Genomic DNA, 20586 nt, shown 5'->3' with positions numbered 1-20586 from the left:
AGTCCCTCTCACAGAGAGTGGAAAGGCAGAGGGTGGGGGTTCCCAGAGGAGCACCCAGCAGTAGTTCACAATGGATCTTAAAGCCACAGTGCTGAGTGAGCAGAGGAACCAACAGAACGGGACCTAGAACATAATGTCTTCTTTGTAAATTAAAAATTAATATTCCTGGGATCTCAGTGCTATAACATTAAAAAAAAGAATTAAAAAATATTTTAAAAAATTGATAAATAAAAACAACACGTATTTTGCAGGCATGCAATCAATTCAAAAGTGCTACATGGAACATAATAGAATGTCACCTGGGGGACAGCAGGGCAGGAATGGTGGGAGGAATGAAAGGAAATAAATAAAACAAGAGAGAGCTTGCACAGCCCCTCACCAAAGCCAGGTGGCAGTGATGCAATGACAAGGATGGCCCCAGGGCTGAGCTGCCCCAAGCCAGAGAAACAGTGCCCTCGGGAAGCACCCACTGTGGGGATGGGGCAGGAGAGGGGCGGGTCAGGGCAGCTAGTTTTCCTGGAAATTCTTGAGTTGATGTTGCCTCGGGGCTCATTGTAAGTCTTCTCTTTCTGTTAACAAAGTCCTCTGGAGCTGTTGCTGTAGTTTTGGAATTTGCTACTGATACCTAGAAGGAAAATGGAATAAAAGAAAGAAATGCAGTCCTGTCCCTATCATGTGTGACCATCTTACTGAAGAGGCCTCGTCCAGAGGCCACCACACTGCCCTCCTAGATCGGTCTCCCATAGTGGCCCCAGCAGAGTGCCCCTCTCCGCTCCCCGCCATAGCCCTCCACTGGGCAGAGCCGTTCCTGCTGTGCTGGGCCCAGGCCGGCAGGTTTCCAGCTCACCCCTGCGCTCTGTCTTACAGTGGGTGGCCTGAAGAGCCCGTGGAGGGGAGAATATACAGAACCAAGACATCCTCCGCCAGCCCAACCCAGTTGCCACCAGAGTCTGCACGCCCAGCCAAGGGAGCTCTCACCAGGGGACCCCGGGCCCCAGCCAGCCAAGGACACAACAGCCGAGGCCCCTCAGCTTCAGCCTCCTCTGCCACCAGAGCCCCCAGAGCCGCACAAGTCTCCACCCCTGACCTCGAGCAAGGAGGAGTCTGGGACGTGGGAACCCTTGCCTCTGTCCTCCCTGGACCTGGCCCCTGCCAGAAACCCCAGCTCACCGGAGCGGAGAAGCACGTTCCCCGAGCAGGAGCTGCAGCAGCTTGAAATAGGTGCGGGCAGCTGCAGCTGTGGCCTTGGGCCTGGGCCCCCCGCCAGGGCTGTGCCTCTCCTTCCCCTCCTCACAGCCCCTCAGCCCCTTCCCCAACAGGACGGCACCTGACAACACAGCCGGCCTCCTCGCCGCCTTTCACAGCCACCTTCCACTCTTCCCGCAGAATTATTCCTGAACAGTCTGTCCCAGCCGTTCTCTCTGGAGGAGCAGGAGCAGATTCTCTCCTGCCTCAGCATCGACAGCCTGTCCCTGTCAGACGACAGTGAGAAGGTGAGTTGGCCATGGCTCGGGTGATGTGGTTCTCCCCGCCCTGACACCGAGCATATGGCTTTGTGGCCGTGGTGAATGGGCTGTGTGCAAGCAGTGGGTAAAGGGAGGGTGGCAGGGGTCACCCCTTCCTTCTGGGACGGGTCCTCACTGGGATGTGTGGGGCAGGTCTGGTTTCCCATCTTCAACAGTCCTGGGGACTACGTACTAGGGACAGTCGGGAGTAGGCCTTGGTCCCCACAGAAGTACTCCTTACCCTGCTCCAGCATGGGCCATGAGCAGCTCATCACCCCAGTGAGACCAAGGCCAGGGATGGCTCCGAGCCTAGGGGCCTCAGTCTGTGTCCCTCTTGTTGTTTCAGAACCCATCAAAGGCCTCGCAGAGCTCTCGGGACACCCTCAGCTCCGGTGTGCACTCGTGGAGCAGCCAGGCAGAGGCCCGAAGCTCTAGCTGGAACATGGTGCTGGCCCGGGGGCGGCCCACTGACACCCCAAGCTACTTCAACGGTACAGTCCCCACAGCAGCTGATCTGCCTGGGACTAGGGTGTCATTGAGAGGTTCATGTCTCCCTTCCCTGGGCATAGCGGGGGGAAGGGAGATGAAAGGACCTGGCTCGCCCACGAGCCTCTCCCGATGGGGCACTGAAGAGCCATTGTCCCTTCATTGGCTGCTGAGGGAGTCCCAGAAGGCCCCCGAGCTTGGGGAGGAGAGCAGTCTGTCTCCCTGGAGTAAGAAACTGAGCAGTTAATCTCTTCTGAAGAGAAAAAAGAAGGAACGGGACCCATGAGCATTTTAATCGAGAACTTGGCAACACGTTTTTCAGAATCCTCCTCTGCTATTTGAGGTCAGAAGATGAGAAAGACAACATAGAATTTCTTAATTTCCAAGCTTGGTTGCTTAGGTCGTGTAGTGATTTTGCTGGAACAAGGGCTTCAGCAGCTCACGTTGTCCTTAGGGCCAGCGTGACTTACAGCATGGGGCCCCCGTGACCTGGCCAAAGGCTGCTTTAGCTCAGGGAACAATCACAGTTGCCCACAATCTCATTTAAGAGTCTTTGTGTTCACTTCATTCCTGCTTTGCATTCAAGTTGGAATACTGCTTCCCCCAGGAGCCAACCTCGGCTCGTGGCAACGCAGCCACAGCCCGGGTGTTGACGGGCAGGAAGAGCTAGCAGGTATAGGATGTTAGGGCTTCTGCATCCTACCTTTCGTCACAGTCCAACCTGCTCCCCTCTAAATAGAGCAGAGTGACTTAAAGGGACAGGTTCCCCAGCCCCTGCCAGGACCCTGCTCCTTGGGGAGCAGCAACTGCTCTCCTGACCGTCACCTTGCCTGCCTCCTAGGTGTGAAAGTCCAAATACAGTCTCTCAATGGCGAACACTTGCACATCTGAGAGTTCCACCGGGTCAAGGTGGGAGACATCGCAACTGGCATCAGCAGCCAGGTAAGGGGGCAGGTATGCACTTAGGGGCAGAGTCCCCAGAAGCCAGTACACCTGGCACGGCCCTCCAGGAAGATGGCTTTTGAATAGGAGAAATGGTACTCCACGGAATAATCGGACATATCCTCAGATGCCTCCCAGGGTCTCAGGGCAAGACCAGCAGTGGTGACTGAGGGGTTCTCAGACCCACACTTGGGCCAGGTGGGATTCTCCAGGTCCTCAGAATGACAGCAGACAGTGCCTTCGGGCCTGCCATTTGGCTGGGGCGAGATGTCTGCACTTCCAGGTCGCTTCTGAGCACCACGCTCCTCTCTCAGCCCACTGGTTTGCTCTATCCCCAGATCCCAGCCGCAGCCTTTAGCCTGGTGACCAAAGACGGGCAGCCTGTTCGCTATGACATGGAGGTGCCAGACTCGGGCATCGACCTGCAGTGCACACTGGCCCCCGATGGCAGCTTCGCCTGGAGCTGGAGAGTGAAGCACGGCCAGCTGGAGAACAGGCCCTAGCCCCGCCTCCCCGCGGCTCGCTCTGCCCGGAGCAGCCTGCCTTCTCGTGCCGTGCCGCCCTGAGACGAGGCTCAGCCTGGGACCAGGGGCTCACAGCAGCCAAGTCGGGGGAAGCAACAGCCTCCCACGACTTCCCACCTGAGTCCTGCCCCACTGGCCAAGGGAACACTCCGCCATGAGAGAAGACAAGGAGGAAGGCAGGACTCTTCCTCGGGAATGAAGATGATCTTCTCTGCCTGCTTCAGTACAGATGGCCTGACCCGTTTGGATCAGTGACCACTTGCTGGCAGTCGGAGAGCAGCTTCTGGCCTGGGTCAGGAGGGGTGGGCGAGCCCCTTGGCCCCCAGGCCAGTGCGAGGGTGTCACGTGTCGAAGGGCGACACCCAGGTCTGGTCCAGGACGAGGGCCGCAGGTGTGCCCGTCCTTGGGTTAATGGGAGGGCCTCTGACCCCCCCGGGCTGGCCTTTCCTAGCCACCTAACTCCTTTGGATCTAGGAGGAAGGAATGCCCGACCCTGGGAAGCGTCCTTGGCAGAATACACCACACTTCTCAGGTTGTCGCCACACAGGTCCTGAGTTGAACTCTGCTTCAGCCAAGGACCAAAGGAGACGTTTAAGTGAAGTGGTTCTCAGTCCCCAGCACGTGCCCCTGTGCTGCTGGCCCTGCTCTGCCCTAGAGCAGCAGGCCCAGCACTGCCACTGACTGGCTGGCACTCGGTTCCCTCATCAGTAAAGGTGAAGGGTGACACAGACCCACGTGACAGGAAGGGTCTGTGGATGAGGCATGATAGTTGCTAAAGAAAGCAGCGGATGTGAGCGCCCCTGTGCCCCAGGCCCCACTGCCAACACCCCATCTGCCAGCTCCCCAGGAGCCCAGCTGGGCGTCACACTCACAGCCCCCTGCCCTGCCCCTGCCGTAGGGCACTGCCAGCAACACTTTGCACTCCGATGACCTCAAAGCACTTTCACAGCCGCCCTCCAGGAGGGTGGGTCAGTGGCTCTGTGTGAGCCCAGCAGACCAGGAGATGGGGTGAACACACTCAGTCTTGACCTGCCCCCATGCTTGTGACCCCTCAACCCTCTTCCAGATTTCTCTAAGATGAGCACCCCCTTCCCCACTGCCCTCTCCCAGCCTCTCCTCTGGGGGGAGCTGCTCAGGACTCATGTAGCATTAAATCAACTGTGAATCATTGGGGGCGGGGGACACCGAGACTCCTTGGAAGAAGCTCGTCCTCAGTCTTGCCAAGGCAGCCTCTGTCCGGCTGTTCACATGGAGCCAGACTGCTCCCAGGGAGGGACCCCCCAGCCCAGCACACGAAGAGCTGCAGCCTTGGTACTGCAGAGTGTGGGTTGTAGAGAACTCTTTGTAAGCAATAAAGTGTGAGGTGATGACAAGTTTCTAGGTCATGGGTGTCTCCACTCTTCCCTACCTGCTCGCTGAATGACTCTTAACAGCTGCCTTCCTTGGCCTTCCTGGTGGGGTCCTTTCAGTGTCCTCGCGTTGGGCAAGGACTGTCTCAACCCTTGAGTGAGGCTGCTCTTCCCACCTCTCCTCTTGGGGGATCCTGTCCACTCAGACCAGGATGCCCCGCTCAGTGACAGCAGGGAAGTCCCTGGCCAAACAATGCCAGGCGAAGAGGACGCCAAAGCCTGCACACATTGTGCCATTGTCCAAGTTGGGCAGCCCAGTACCACCAGAAGGCATGGGGCGCTGGGCACTGACCAGGCGTGGATGCAGGGTGCACACCACGTGCCCTCCACCCTGCTCCTGAGGCCTGGCTTCCAGAGGACTGCGCTGGGTGTGGGCCTGGACTCCTGCCTCTCCCAGCTGCCTGCTGAGTGCCTGCATGGGGTCAGGATGACTTTCTGGGAATGAATTCCTTGGTTGTGGCAGGAACACGTGGGGCGCCTTATCTAATCTAGCTCCACACGGCAGCCTAAGCTGTGCACAAGGGCTTGAGTGTGCGCACGCACCTTGGGTTGATCCAGCAGGTAGGTCCTTGGAGGGGTCGTGGGCCCACGGGAAGGTCAGTGACCTTGTGTGTGGTGTGGGCAGAGCAGGTGCACAGTCCAGCCCTGCGGACGCCAGGCTCACCCGCGGCCTGCTGCTGGAGCCGAAAGCCCTGAGGTCTTCGGGAGGAGTTCTGGCTGCGGACAGACAGCTCTGGGAGGACGACTCCCTCCGCCGCCACTCGCACAGGGAATCCTGAGCAGGGCTCCATAACCGCCAGGTTGCGGCAGGGACGTCACAGAGGTGGCAACATCACAGGCGGCGCCCCCAACATCTCCAGCGCCCTCTACCGCCCTAGCCAAAAGGCGCACTGGAGGTGGAGGGGCGGCAGCCACCAGCCTGCTCCCCGCCTCCCCGACAGAGCCTCGGTCAGCATGGGGGTGACAGGTGGGAGCGGGCGGGGCGCGCGACCCAACGGGGCGGGGGCTGGAGGCGGAGGCGGGCGGGGAAAGTGAAAGTGAGGGGGGTGGGGCGCGGAAGGGGCGGTCAGGAATCGACCTGGGGCCCTTGCCCCTGCTCCCAAAGCCCCCAAGCCCCCAACCCCTGCCTGAAAGGAAGGTCAACCCCAGCCAAACTCATCCCGGTACCCCTGACTGTTGCTCGCAGCCTCAGCCGCGCGCCATGCACACGCGCGTGCGCACGGCAGCATGCATGCTTTGTGGTAAAGGCCGCAGATTCAGCGGGTTTTTGGAGGGGCTCTGGGCCCACCGAGGGAGCACTGGCCTTGTGCACAGGAAACGACTCATGAATTACCTCAAACTGCAGATGATAAAAAAAAATCGCGTCCAACTGTCCCTGGTTGATGCTTGCAGCTTTGCAGCGAGCAGCAGTCAGCAAAAGGTTATGTGGAGCCCTCCTTGATGCGTGTGCTCTTCTCTGCACCAGCGAACTAAAGACGCTTGCCCCTCGGTGCTCTGGGTCTCCCCTTCCCCTCACTGAAATGGAGCTTTCTTTTTGGGACCGTCTCTCCCAGGGCATGGACTAGCATTAAAAATAGGTCAGAGCCAGGCGTAGTGGCTCACGCCTGTAATCCTAGCACTTTGGGAGGCCGAGGCGGGCGGATTGCTCAAGGTCAGGAGTTCGAAACCAGCCTGAGCGAGACCCCGTCTCTACCAAAAATAGAAATAAATTAATTGACCAACTAAAAACATATATATACAAAAAAAAAAAAAATTAGCCGGGCATGGTGGCGCATGCCTGTAGTCCCAGCTACTCGGGAGGCTGAGGCAGTAGGATCGCTGAGCCCCGGAGATTGAGGTTGCTGTGAGCCAGGCTGACGCCACGGCACTCACTCTAGGCTGGGCAACAAAGTGAGACTCTGTCTCAAAAAAAAAAAAATAATAATAGGTCAGAAATTAACCACCAGAGAGCACCTTCTCCCCTTCCAGAAATTCATGGAGTAAGAAATTTACACAGACACCTTCAATCGCTCCTCCAATTACTGCACACTTTTCAGGGCTTACTCTTGTGGTAGGCCCTGAGTCTGATGGGTTAACTAAAGTTAAAAACGTAGGTGGCAGCACTTGGGAAGCTGAGGCAGGAGGATTGCTCAAGGTCAGGAGTTCGAAACCAGCCTGAGCAAGAGGGAGACCCCATCTCTACTAAAAATAGAAAGAAATTAATTGGCCAACTAAAAATATATACAAAAGATTAGCTGGGCATGGTGGCACATGCCTGTAGTCCCAGCTACTCGGGAGGCTGAGGCAGAAGGATCGCTTGAGCCCAGGAGTTTGAGGTTGCTGTGAGCTAGGCTGACGCCACGGCACTCTAACCCAGACAACAGAGTAAGACTCTGTCTCAAAAAAAAAAAAAAAAAAAATGTAGGTTGGACAGCTCGGTTTGTCACACTGAAGATGACACTGATGATTTGAATTGGGCTTTCAGGCATGAGTAGGATTTTGCCAGAAGAGGGCTTTCCCGGTATGAGAAATAGCATGTGCGAAGGCACGGAGGCACAAAAGGGTTTGTTGTGCTCTAGGGTGGCTTGAGCTTGGGGCAAGGGATAGAGGGTTGGATGCCAAGTAATGAAAAACAATGCCAGAGGTCAGACCGGGCTGGATCTTTGAGGCAGTATTCGAGTCTGGGCGTGACCAGAGGCAGGTGTGATGTAGGAGGCTCACTCAGGGGTGGCTGAGAAGCCCAGCTGGAGGCCTAAAGAGATTTAAGACAGCACAGTGAGAAGCATCATGGTGTTTGGAGCCAGGCAGACCTGCGTGAGCTGTTCTCAATGGCTGTGGACCTTAGGCAGGTTTCCTCACCTGTGAGAGGAGAGCGGTGGCTGCCTGTGTGTCGGGTAGCTGTGAAGATTAAATGTGTGCAAAGCACTCAGCACCGAGTGCCCAGCGGGCAGCAAGTTCTAGGCATGTGTTGGCTCTGGTGCCGGGAGATGAGGAGGGAGGCAGAGAGGGTGGAAGAGGGACATGTGCAAGGTCAGCAGCAGGAGTGGGGAGGTCGGGAGCTGTGGAAGTGAGGGGGAGTTGCAGGGACCTGGGTTTCTAGTTTGGGTGAGAGGATGGAGGGGGCATCAGGATGAGGGGCGGGGGGGGGATCGCGAGATGAGAGATGAGAAAGAAAGACAAGAGTCAGGCAGAGCCGTGTTGGGCACGCTAGAGTCTGGACCAGCAGGGCGTGAACTTGAGGTAAGACATGGAGGATAAACTGCAGGGTCGGGTGGGGTGACAGACGTAGGAATTTATTTCGTTTCAAAGACATTTGCTGAGCAGCCACCTGGTGCCAGAGTCAGAACGATGGAGTGGGGTCTGGAAGGCGTCCAGGGACTGGTGAGCCCTGAGCGCCATGGCCACAGGAAACAAGGGCCAGTCCAGAGAGAGGCGCGAGCTCCTGCCCCAGCAAGGGACGCGTAATGTTTTGAACAAGGTGAATTTGAATTCCCTTTAGGGAAAAATGTGCAATCAACAACTAAAGTTTGGGTCTAGAGCTCAGGAGAAATGTGAGTAAGAAATAGACTCGAGAGGCTCCCGTGGTCACAGCCTAAGGCTTGAAAACAAGATGGCGCAGGGGTGTGTGTGCTCCTCACTGTGTCCTCAGCCCCCAGCACAATGCCGGGCCTACAGCTGGGCCTCGACATTTTCTTTTAACTTTATCAAAGAAATATTTGCAGGCAGTTAAATAGTACTGGTGAAAAGCAAAAGTCCCCCACCCACCACATCCCCAGCGTCACTCCTCAGAGCAACCTCGGCTAGTTCATTTGAACTGTTTTTCTGCCCGGTTACCTTCTTACCTCACAAGCCCACAGGCTCGCTCTTGGCTTATGAGTTCCAGATATTACCACCTTCCTGCTCTAACAGTACCGCCCTCCGCCATCTCCCAGCATCACTTGCTTTTAGATCTGCTGATAACTCTGTAAACTTAATATACTTATATTTTTATTTTTTCATGAAGTTTAAATAGTATCTTTTGACACCCCATAAAGTAAGATAACATTTTTAGTGCCCTCCCCTTCAATCCTTCCCTTCAGCTTTCCTCCCTGCCTTCTACCTTCCTGAAATCCTAACCTGTATTTTTTTTAAATATCAAGATCAGTAACATTTATATCATCCCACACTACAATCGTGTTTTTCAAATTTTGTCTACATGTTGATTCTAAAAATTGTAAATTAGTAAACAATTTACATTATTGTGACTACATAACTATTAGTCACTGCAGAAGCTGAAAGGGTACCACAATTACCTTTTCTTTCCTATATGGCTTTCTGTTTTTCCTGGAGTTTCTAGTTGCCTTTTCTTATACTCTTTGGTTTTATCATCGTCTTAGTTTCCTTCAACTTCTATATCTAGTCAACCATTCTGTCAGATTTTCAGACCTACTGCGAAGGACCCCCTGTCTTCCTCCACCAATATTTTTTTTTTTTTAAGAGAGATAGAGTCTCTCTGTGACCCAGGCTGGAGTACAGTGGTATAATCATAGCTCACTGTAACCTCAAACTGGTGGGCTCAAGGGATCCTCCTGCCTCTGCCTCCGGAGCAGCTGGCACTATCGGCATGTGCCACTCTGCCTAGCTAATTTTTTTATTTTTTGTAGAGACAGGGTCTTAATATGCCCAAGCTGGTCTTGAACTCCTGACCTCAAGTGATCCTCCTGCCTCAGCCTCCCAGAGTGCTGGGATTATAGGCGTGAGCTATAGTGCCCAGCCTTATACCAATCTTAGCTGGTTGTGGGCCTCTGTACAGTTAACATCTGGGACTTAGCTGCTTCCTTGGGGTGTACGCACTATTTCCCTCCTGGCTCTCTTGTTTTGCACCTTCTTTTAGCCCCATCACATCCTCAAATAACACATAACTTCCTTTAAAAAAAGAGGTAGTCAGGCACAGTGACATGTGCCTGTAGTCCCAGCTACTCAAGAGAATTGCTTGAGCCCAGAAGTTGAAGGCTATGTTGGGCTGTGACTACACCTGTGAATAGCCACAGCACTCCAGCCTGAGCAACATAGCGAGACCCTGTCTCTATAAAAGAGAGAGAGAGAAGGTAAATTTTCTAAGTGTTTCCATGTCTGAAATGATAGTTTGGCTAGATATAAAATTCTAGGTTAAACACCCTTTTCCTCAGAATTTTTAAAGGCAATCAGTGTTGCTAACTCTACTGCCAGTATAATTTTCCTCTCCTTGCAGGTGACTGGTTTTTCCACTTTGGAAGCATTTAGGAGTTCTTTGTTCCTGGTGTAATGAACTTTCATAGCAAGGATCTTTTGACATAAGTGGTGCTGGGGATTCATTGAGCCCTTTGAAGCCCATGACATCCTTCAGCTCAGAAAAATTTTGATTTCTCTTTTCTTCTCCATGCTCTCTGTTCTTTCTGGATCTCCTTTCTAGAATTCAGAATCAGACCTCTGATTGATCCTTTTCTCTCACACTGTCTTGATATTTTGGTGCCACTTTCTGGGAAGATTCTCTATGTTTTATTTTCCAATTCTATTTGCCAAAAGCTCCTTCCTTCTCTAATTCTTTTTTCATAGCATTCCTGAATCTCTGAAGATGGAGTTTTTCTCCAAGCTCCCTTCTATTTCTCAAATTACCTCTGGTACTCTGGGGTCTTCTCTTCTCTTGGTCTGTCATGTGCATGTGGGCAAGTTGACAGTTTCCTCAAATGCTTAAGGATGTTTAGGTTGAAATCATAAAAAAGTAGATTGGGAGCCCTGTGACCGCAGGACTCACTGCCTGGCGGTTGCCACTTTAGAGTGGTCAGGCAGGAACCAGACATATCTCTGGGGATTCCTTAATGCCAGAATGTGGAAGTCTCCCCATGTCTTACTTGGGGAGTGGCCACCTGACGGCCATGAGTTGGCCCCTCTGGGACTCACCTGAACAGATTAGCTGACTAGCTTCCTACTTAACCCCTCTCCTTGCCAGCTGGAGTTGCTTCTGAATCTACTTCTTCAGTGGATACCACTCCTCTGCTTTCTGTGTTCTAGAAATGTGATGAATTCTTTTATGTATTGTTGGTCTCTCTTGGTTACGTCATCATTGGGATTTTATTTATACCTTCTCTGTCATTTTTGTAAGGTCTATTTCAAATACCAGGCCAGAAGGGGAAAATGAAGGTATACTGTCTTAGGGTTCTTATTCTATATGAAAAGTAATACAATATCATTTGAAGGTAGACAGTGACAAGTTAAAGATGTATATTATAAATCCTAAAACAACTGTTATAGCTAATAAAAGCCAACATAAAAGATAAAATCGGTGGGGCATGGTGGCTTCACTCTATTGTCTGAGCACTTTGGGAAGCCAAGGTGGGAAGATCACTTAAGGCTGAGAGTTCAAGACCAGCCTAAGCAATGTAGCAAGACTCCATCTTTACAAAAAATTTAAAAATTAACCAGGTGTGATGGTGCATGATCGTAGTCCCACCTACTCAGAAGGTTGAGGTGGGAGGATTGCTTGAGTTCAGAAGTTCTTTATTACTGAGCTATGATTGTGCCACTGCACTTCAGCCAGGACAACAGAGCAAGATCCAGTCTTAAAAAAAAAAGAAAAGAAAAAAAAAGAAATACTAAGAATTGGGGTAATAAAAAAAAGAAAAACTAAAAAAATAAAAAAATATAATGGAGTCACAAAAGGCAGCATTAAAAAAGGAAAAGAGAACAAAGAACAGATGGGAAAAGTAGAAAACAAATAGCAAGATGGTAAATTTAGACTCAAAAATAATATTTAACAATAATAGGCAAAGATTAGCACAGTGGATTAAGAAAGCAAGACTCAAATATATGCTGCCTATTAGAAATCTACTTTAAATATAGACACAAAGAGGTTTAAAAAAAGGAAATAAAAGGTTTCCCATGCTAGCACTAATTATAAGAAAGCTGAAGTGACTATATTAATTTCACTCAAAGTAGGTTTTGGATCAAATAATATTACCAGAGATTAAAGGGGGTCATTTCTTAATGATAAAGGGGTCAGTTCATCAAGAGGACATAACTATCATAAATGTTTATGCACCTTATATTAGAGCTTCAAAATACATGAAGCAGGCTGGGTGTGGTGGCTCACACCTATTTTATCAGTGCTTTGGGAGGCCAAGGTGGGAGGATTGCTTAAGGCCAGTAGTTTAAAACCAGCCTAGACAATATAATAAGATCCCATCTCTACCAAAAATAAAAAATTTAGCCAGGCATGGTGACATGTGCCTGTAGTACTAGCTATTCAGGAGGCTGAAGCAGGAGGATTGCTTGAGCCTAAGAGTTCAAGACTGCAGTGGGCAATAATCGTGCCACTACATTCTAGCCTGGATGACAAAGTGATACCCTGTCTCAAAAAAAAAAAAAAAATGCATGAAGCAAAACCTGATAGAACTGCCAGGAGAAATAGATAAATCCACAGTTATAGTTAGAGATGTCAACATTCCTCTCTCAAGAAATGATAAAATAGGCCAGGCGCAGTGGCTCACGCCTGTAATCCTAGCACTCTGGGAGGCCGAGGCGGGCGGATTGCTCGAGGTCAGGAGTTCGAGACCAGCCTGAGCAAGATCGAGACCCTATCTCTACTATAAATAGAAAGAAATTAATTGGCCAACTAATATATATAGAAAAAACTAGCTGGGCATGGTGGCACATGCCTGTAGTCCCAGCTACTTGGGAGGCTGAGGCAAGAGGATCCCTTGAGCCCAGGAGTTTGAGGTTGCTGTGAGCGAGGCTGACGCCACGGCACACACTCTAGCCTGGGCAACAAAGCGAGACTCTGTCTCAAAAAAAAAAAAAAGAAATGATAAAATAAGAAGACATAAAATCAGCAAGGATAAAGAAGACTTGAACAACAATAGTGCCTACTAACATGACCCAATTGACAATTTATAATACAGTCAGTCCACCCAATAACAGCATAATATTCTTTTCAAGTTTATGAAATAGATCATATTCTGAGCCATAAGAAAAGTCTCACCAAATTTAAAAGAATTCAAGTCATACTTCTTATGTTCTCTGACCACAATGGAATTAAATTAAAAATCAATAACAGAGAGTTGAACCCAATCTTTTTCCCCCACTGCAAGACCCCATTGCAGTGGTCCCTATACCTGTCTTGGTGGTCCTGAAGAAAGGTTTCCTCGCCATGCCTTTAAAAAATAAACAAATAACTGGAAAATCCCCAAATATTTGGTAAATTATACACTTTCAAATAACTCATGTGTCAAAGAAGGAATCAAAGTAGAAATCAGGAAGTATTACAGGCCGGGCGCAGTGGCTCACACCTGTAATCCTAGCACTCTGGGAGGCCGAGGCGGGCGGATTGCTCAAGGTCAGGAGTTCGAAACCAGCCTGAGCAAGAGTGAGACCCCGTCTCTACTATAAATAGAAAGAAATTAATTGGCCAACTAATATATATAAAAAAAATTAGCTGGGCATGGTGGCGTATGCCTGTAGTCCCAGCTACTTGGGAGGCTGAGGCAGTAGGATTGCTTGAGCCCAGGAGTTTGAGGTTGCTGTAAGCTAGGCTAATGCCATGGCACTCACTCAAGCCTGGGCAACAAAGTGAGACTCTGTCTCAAAAAAAAAGAGGAAGTATTACAAACTGAATGAAAATTAAAACACATCACTATTTGTGGCATGCAGCTAAAATTATAGGAATAAACTCCTTTATTAGAAGAGAAGAAAGGTCTCAAATGAATTACCTCAGCTTCCACCTTGAGAAACTAGGAGGGCCAGGTGCAGTGGCTCACACCTGTCATCCCAGCACTTTGGGAGGATCACTTGAGCCCAGGAGTTCGAGGCTGCAGTGAGCTATGATGACACCACTGCACTCCAGGCTGGGTGACAGAGCAAGACCCTGCCTCCAAAAAAAGAAAAAGAAAGAAAGAAAGAAAGGAAGGAAGGAAGGAAGGAAGGAAGGAAGGAAGGAAGGAAGGAAGGAAGGAAGGAAGGAAGAAAGAAAGAAAGAAAGAAAGAAAGAAAGAAAGAAAGAAAGAAAGAAAGAAAGAAAGAAAACTAGGGGGAAGAAAAGCAAATGGAACCCAAAGTAAACAAAAGAAAAAATAGTGAAGGTCTGAGTGACGATCAATGAAAAGAAAATAGATAAACAATGAAGAAAATAAATGGAACCAAAGGCTGCATCTTTGACATCAACAAAATTGGTAAATCTCTAGCCAAATTGAGCAAGAAAAAAAGAAAGAGAACAAAAATGATCCTCTTTTTGTCATTTCCCTTTTTGGAGGGAAAGAGATGATATTTCTGTAGAATCTACACATATGAAAAGGATAATAAGGGAATATTGTGAACACCTTATGCCAATGAATTTGACAACTTAGATGAGAAATGGACAAATGCATTAAAAGATGCAAACTCCAGCAGCTCACTCAAGAAGAAACAGACACTCAGGAAACGCAGAATGGCAATGGTTGCACAACAGTGTGGATGCACTTAAAGCCGCTGTACTGTGTACTTATAAATGGCTAAAATAGTCAATTTTATGTTATATATATTTTGCCACAACAAGAAAGAAGAAATAGATAGGCTAAATATCCCTGTGTCTATCTCTTAAAGTTACATTTATAATTAACAATCTTCCCACAAGGAATCTCCAGGCTCAAGTTCATAAGCTTCACTTGTGAATTCTACCAAACATTAAGAAATGATACCAATTTTACACAAACTCTTGCAGAAACTTGAAGAGAGAATACTTTTCAACTTATGCTGTGAGGCGGGCATTACTATCAACAAGAAAAGAAAATTACATACCAATATACCTACCTCATCCATATATATGTGAAAATTCTAAAAAAGTTGGCCAGATTCAACAATATATAAAAAAGGACAATATATTATAACCAAATGAGGTTTATCCGAGTAATATAAATTGGTATAACATCTTTATTTTTATTTTTGGAGACAGAGTCTTATTCTATTGCTTGCGCTAGAGTACAGTGGTGTCATTATAGCTCACAGCAACCTCAAACTCCTGGGCTCAGGTGATCCTCCTATCTCACTCTCATGAGTAGCTGGGCCTACAAGCATGTGCTGCCATGTCCACCTAATTTTTCTATTTTTTTTTCTTTCTTTTGTTTTGGTAAAGATAGAGTCTGGCTATGTTGCTCAGGCTAGTCTCAAACTCCTGGCCTCAAGCAATCCTCCCACCTTTGCCTCCCAAAGTGCTAGGATTAGAGGAATCAACCACCACACCCAGCCTTATTTGACGTTTAAAAATCAATTTATGGCCGGGCGAGGTGGCTCACGCCTATAATCCTAGCACTCTGGAAGGCCGAGGCAGGCGGATTGCTCGAAGTCAGAAGTTCGAAACCAGCCTGAGCAAGAGTGAGACCCCCGTCACTACTATAAATAGAGAGAAATTAATTGGCCAACTAATATATATAGAAAAAAATTAGCCGGGCGTGGTGGTGCATGCCTGTAGTCCCAGCTACTCGGGAGGCTGAGCCAGGAGGATTGCTTGAGCCCAGGAGTTTGAGATTGCTGTGAGCTAGGCTGATGCCATGGCACTCACTCAAGCCTGGGCAACAAAGCAAGACTCTGTCTCAAAAAAAAAAAAAAAAAAGAATTAACAGAATAATATAACATTATTATTCAGAATATTATATGATATTCAGAATGTTACATTATACAGAATAACAAAAGAATATAAACAACTCATATGTTAATGTATTACTAATATAACATGTTATATATAGCATATACAATATATTAAGAATATAAAAGAAAAGCCATATGATCATCTCAGTAAGTGCAGAAAAAACATTAGATAAAATCCAACATCCGTCCAGACGTAGTGGCTCATGCCTGTAATCCTAGCACTCTGGGAGGCCAAGGCGGGCGGATCATTTGTGCTCAAGAGTTTAAAACCAGCCTGAGCAAGGGCAAGACCCCCGTCTCTACTAAAAATAGAAATTAATTGGCCAACTAAAAATAAATAGAAAAAAAAATTAGCCAGGCATGCTGGTGCGTGCCTGTAGTCCCAGCTACTTGGGAGGCTGAGTCAGAAGGACTGCTTGAGCCCAGGAGTTTGAGGTTGCTGTGAGCTAGGCTGACGCCACAGCACTCTAGCCAGGGCAACAAAGTGAGACCCTGTCTCAAAAAAAAAAAGAAAAAAAAGTCCAACACCCATTCCTAATTAAAACTTAAGCAAACTAGGAAAGGGAACTCCCTCAACCTGCAGCCCTAAGGTCAGAAGCAGGGCTCGGAGCAGAGAAGTTGGAGACCAGGCAGAGAGACATGTGAGGAAGACAGGGGAGCATGGCAGTCAAGGAGGTGGAGGGTTCTGAAGAGACCACTGAGCTGGCCTTGGGGAGCTGTCCGTGGTGGCGCCCTGGAAGCCCAGCCACTCAGCAGACCAAGATCCGCAGGCCCAGGCTGAAGCATGGACATGCCCAAATCCCAATCCCAGGGCCAGCCATGCAAGGACCCCTCTCCCTAGCCTCTGCATCTCTGGGAAGAGGCCACGGCACATTCTCATCCTTCCCATATAACCCTGGGAGCCATTCTTCTCAGCCAGAGCCAGAGCTGTCACTTCCTACCACACCCCAGACTCATGGGGACCATCCTGGCATGATGGCAGGATTGCCACAATGGCCCCTCCATCCATGGCCCTGAAGAGCAGAAAATAGCACAGCCTGGGGCTTCCCACCCCCAGAGGATGAAGCAACAGCTTCTGCAGGAAAAGATTCAAGCCTCCAGGGAAGGGAGGACCACCCACAGGAGCCAGTCTCCTCTGCAGAGGGTGGTCCAAGCTCATAAATCACCAGGCAGGTGCAAGCAGCACCTCAGATCAAACACCTGGGCTGAGGGCCTTGGCCTGGGATCGGGACTGGAGGGTCAGAGGGAGTAGAGACAGCTGGGCAGAGAAGCAGGAATGGAGGAGAGGAGGCGAGTTCCCCTGGATGTGATGGACCCCACGCAGTTCCAGGCTCCTGGGTTGGGGAGCCCAGGGGAGGATCTTGAGTCAAACCTGTATTCAAGCCCTCACTTCAGCAATGATCAGACCTGAGTCAAATGGCCCTCTCCTAATTGCTTGTGTTGAATCGATGAGATAAACGCATGAAGTGCCTGGGCTGTAGCAGCGCTAGGTCTAGGGGAGGGAACACCGTCAGCATTCGCCTATGGAGGATGGAGGTGGGGCTGGCCAAAGACAGGGACTGGTGACTGGTGACTGGTGAGAGGCAGGATGGGTGAGGAAAGAGGGAGGGGAGAGAGGAGAGGGAGGGCTGACGGGACAGGGAGGGCTGGAAGCAGGAGGCGGCTGGAGCAGCCCTGGCTCCAGTTCCCTCAGGGACTGTACCCCCCCCTGCAGCTCCCTGCAGCTCGCTGCCCCCACCTCCTTCTCCCTGCCAGGTGCCAGTGGATTTCCCTGTTGTGGCCAGAAGTCTGTAGAGATTGTGGACATGCGGTGAGAACCACTCTGCCATCATCCTAGGGCCTCCTCCCAGCGCCCAGGACTCGAGCCTCTCCCCTGACACCGCGCAGTAGCCTCCAGCCCCGTCTCCCTCCATCTCGCCCATTCCCAACACCTGGCCAGGGGCAGCATCCAGGCCAAAAGGCTGGGGAGGGGGAAAGGTGTCTACCCCCTCTGTTCTGCTGCCAGCCCTGACATTGGACAAGGACTTGGGGGAGGTGGTTGGGCACACCCAGGGGCATGGATGGTACCTGACCCCTTAGAACTGCCTTGCCTGCTGAGGACAGAGCTGTGGGCGGGTGGGTGGGAGGACATTGGCCTGGGCTTTCCCCTGTGTAGGGAGCCACTTTCTGGGTGCAGATTCTCAAAGTGAGCTGCCTTGGCTCACCTGTAACACTTGACAAAAGGCAGACTCCTGGGCCTGACCTCCCACCAACTGAATCCCTCTCTGGGGGTGGGGGATGAGCTGGCAAGTTTGAGGACACCACTCCAGACTTCTTGGTTGGAGTGGGGACAGCCAGGGGAGTAGATGAGCTGGGGGAGGGGCATCTTGCCAACCCCTGAACAAGGCAGGGGGCTTTGAGGGCTCCAGAGACCTCCTTCCCCCTGAAGCTACCCACCTACCCCCAGATCCCAATCACCCACTCTGTCTCCTTCTGTCTTAGGGATGACTTAAACCAACACCAGTTGTACAATCCCCGGGTGGCACAAGAGGAAGAAGAGAAGATGGAGGTGAGAATGGAAGGGTCACCTCTTACAGGGAGGTGGAAAGCAAGGGTCCCTAAGCCCCAACCAGCCCCTACCTTTGACAATGCTGGGACCCTAGTTCCAGGCCAGTGTGGGCACTCACACGCCACCCTCACAGGCAGGTGTCTGAGAGGAGGCAGGTGTGGTGGGGAGAGAGCAGGACCCGGCTGGGGGGCAGGACAGGGGCCGGGGGCCAGGGAGGACCTCAGGGCCAGGGACCTCCAGCTCTTACCTCCTCAGCTTTGAGTTGAAACCTTTCAGCTGGAGGCGGATTTGCTAGAGCAGGAGCTCCCACCCAAAGTGAACCCGGACCTGGACCTGGACATGGACCTGGACCCGGAGCTCATGGCTTTGCTGAAGTCAGAGCTGCAGCCGGCACCCATGCCTGGAGCTGAGGGGGCCAAGTGGAAGATGACCAATGGCAACGAAGACCTTGAGAGGCAGGGGTACAGGATAGAGTCCGTCCACCCCTACATAGAAGGGCTGCCAATGCTACACAACTTCAGACCGTGGAGCGTGAGTTCAAACACCAGTTACCTGAGTTCCCTGGAGGAGAGACAGGTGCCCACTGACTACCGCTCCATCCCCGTGCAGACCTCCAAACACCTCTTCTGGGCAAACAAGCTCACCCAGGCCTCAGAACACAGCCTACAGCAGGAGGTCAACATGCAGCTCCACAAGAGCAGTGCAGACAAGACCAGCAGCCGCCAGAATTTCGTCCCCACCAACACTCTGTCCTCCAAGAAGCACTTCCAGACCTCCACTACCCACACAGCTCTTCCAGCCACAAGCTCCCAACCACCATCAAGCACCCACCTGACCTCCTCCAATCTCTTGCCAGCCATTGGCCTAACAGAATTAATCCACTTTGCATCGTCGCTGGCCATGGCCTCCTCCAGCAAGACAGACTTGCCCAGTTTGGAGCACAGAATCAAAGCTAAATCCCAGAAGGTCGTGGAGCCTTCCACAGAGCCCGTCCAGCCCACTACAAATAAGGAGACAGATAAGGAGACACTGTCAAACAAACCACATGGAGCCATGGGGCCACAGAAGACTTGGAATAAGGAAGAGAAGAGTTTCTCTCACCCTTACCTTGACTGCAGCAAGCTGGGGACCAAGAGGACCACCATTGAAGGGGAAGTGAAGCTTCTCCAGCCTTCAGCCACGTGCCCCAACGAGCTGCAGGGACCCAAGGAAAAGTAAGTGAGGCCAGCCACCCAGGCAGCTGTCCCCAGCGAGGGGGCTGTGCTGGGATGTGGGGGGCCCGCTCCTCACACGCCAGCTAGGGGTGGGGGACAGTGGAATGAGGGGCTGGGCGGGGGTGCAACGGACTGGGATGCCTCAACCTTAGTGACCTCATAAAGGCTGCTGGAAACAAGGTTCCGGTGGGCCGAAGTGCAGTGCCAAGGCCAGGGCTGCAGGAGGCCTGGGGACCATGGAGGGTGAGCACTCTGGGGCAGGGGCAGGGCCTGGATCCAGACGGGAAAGGCCGTGCTGGCTTTAGGAAGCTTCCACCCACGGGGCAGAGCCTCCCCACGTGGGAAATGCTCAGGCTAGTGTCTGCCCTGCTGAGAGCCTGTGGGCCCCAGGCCTGGGGCCTGGGTGCCTTGTGGAGGGCACAGTGGGGGAGCTCTCCAGCGCCCCTTGTGTTCTGGTGATGAACGGACACAGAACAGGACCGCAGCTGCCCAGCTGCGTGCAGCAGCACAAGGCCCCCTCACCCCCAGTGACCTCCTCTAGAGGCCTCTGGGCTCTCCCCTCTCCCCTGACACCCCTCGCCGGGGCCCAAGTGACGCTCTCTCTTTTGTGTTGCAGCTCAGTGCCGGGAAACAAGAAAGGGAATCCATTATTGCTGCAAATTCATTTTAAGCTGTCAACCCCCTCTACCCCAGAGAAATGACTATACAAAACCAGTAAAGCCTCCAGTGCTGGCCCTCGGCTCAGACTTTTTGTGCAAATGCTCCCGGACCAGTAAGCTCACCTGGCTGCCGCATCCTGATCTCAATTTTTTAGGGATGCCACCCCCATTTTTAGCTGTCCCAGCCCCACCTGTCCCTGGAGGGCAACATCGCCCTGTCCCAGCTGTCTGTCTTATCCGTCCCCACTCCTCAAGGGCAGTTCCACTTCACTGCCACCTAGCCAGGCCTCCAGGCCAGCAGGGAGACTCATGACTAGTTCAGGGGAGGCCTCGGTGCCCTCTCATGAAATGGAGATTCCTCTTGGCCTGAAGTCAGGGCTCACCGTGTTGGGATCCTCCGAGGCAATGGCCTCCTGGGCGTGGGACTGGGCAGGCAAGAAGGCGCGTCTGAGTGGGGTTCCTCCTGCTCTTTCCTCCGGGAAGGGCGGTGTGGGGAAGGGGTGGTGTCCTGGGGCTAGAAGGAGGGGGAAAGTGAGGCCAAAGAACTGGTCCTGCAAGAGGCTGCAGCCTGGAGCTGGAGGTACCTCAAGACGTAGGGGACAGCCACCCACAACCCAGACTTGCACACTCACACGCAGACACCACCAGCTGCCCAGTACACCACACATGGTCACATGACATGTACACA

The 20586-nt window shown here is 51.4% G+C and overlaps 2 protein-coding genes and 1 long non-coding RNA gene across 6 annotated transcripts in view; 2 read left to right on the top strand and 1 right to left on the bottom strand.

Annotated features, from left to right (window-relative positions):
- Positions 1 to 4830, top strand: part of MAP3K14 (mitogen-activated protein kinase kinase kinase 14) — a 42486-nt gene extending 37656 nt beyond the window's left edge. The window contains exons 12-16 of one of the 2 annotated variants that reach the window (XR_012913093.1): positions 868 to 1221; positions 1387 to 1493; positions 1852 to 1996; positions 2833 to 2933; positions 3272 to 4830. Coding sequence is in view for 1 of the 2 variants with exons in the window: in XM_075994637.1 (XP_075850752.1) it covers positions 868 to 1221; positions 1387 to 1493; positions 1852 to 1996; positions 2833 to 2882 (656 nt within the window). In the remaining variant the exon portion in view is untranslated. Of the gene's footprint in view, positions 1 to 867; positions 1222 to 1386; positions 1494 to 1851; positions 1997 to 2832 lie in introns of both variants that reach the window. The other variant, XM_075994637.1, reaches the window with a different exon arrangement.
- On the bottom strand, positions 244 to 5661 carry LOC105883595 (uncharacterized). Its single transcript, XR_001159831.3, has 3 exons — positions 5410 to 5661; positions 1328 to 1472; positions 244 to 625 (listed from the first exon to the last, which is right to left on the bottom strand). It is a non-coding gene; the product is annotated as an uncharacterized LOC105883595 (long non-coding RNA).
- Positions 5662 to 5694: 33 nt separating this feature from the next.
- SPATA32 (spermatogenesis associated 32) lies at positions 5695 to 19973 on the top strand. Of its 3 annotated transcripts, none has more exons than XM_012786826.2 (5): positions 5695 to 5814; positions 17233 to 17287; positions 17959 to 18025; positions 18302 to 19239; positions 19856 to 19973. In XM_012786826.2, the coding sequence occupies exons 2-5, from the start codon at positions 17283 to 17285 to the stop codon at positions 19938 to 19940; spliced, it is 1095 nt and encodes a 364-aa protein (XP_012642280.2). In that variant the 5' UTR covers positions 5695 to 5814; positions 17233 to 17282; the 3' UTR covers positions 19941 to 19973. The 3 variants fall into 3 exon arrangements, with proteins under 3 accessions (XP_012642280.2, XP_075850753.1, XP_012642277.2); XM_075994638.1 differs by having other exon boundaries at positions 5695 to 5833; positions 18326 to 19239; XM_012786823.3 differs by having other exon boundaries at positions 5695 to 5833.
- The last annotated feature ends 613 nt before the right edge of the window (positions 19974 to 20586 follow it).

Source organism: Microcebus murinus, chromosome 18 (assembly GCF_040939455.1).
Source record: "Microcebus murinus isolate Inina chromosome 18, M.murinus_Inina_mat1.0, whole genome shotgun sequence".
Lineage (NCBI taxonomy): Eukaryota > Metazoa > Chordata > Mammalia > Primates > Cheirogaleidae > Microcebus > Microcebus murinus.
This window is presented reverse-complemented; position numbering and strand designations above follow the sequence as displayed.

Coding starts and splice junctions, on each gene's coding strand:
- SPATA32 (XM_012786823.3), top strand. Junction 17,288..17,958: donor GTAGAGATTGTGGACATGCG/GTGAGAACCACT, acceptor CTTCTGTCTTAG/GGATGACTTAAACCAACACC. Junction 18,026..18,301: donor AGGAAGAAGAGAAGATGGAG/GTGAGAATGGAA, acceptor GAAACCTTTCAG/CTGGAGGCGGATTTGCTAGA.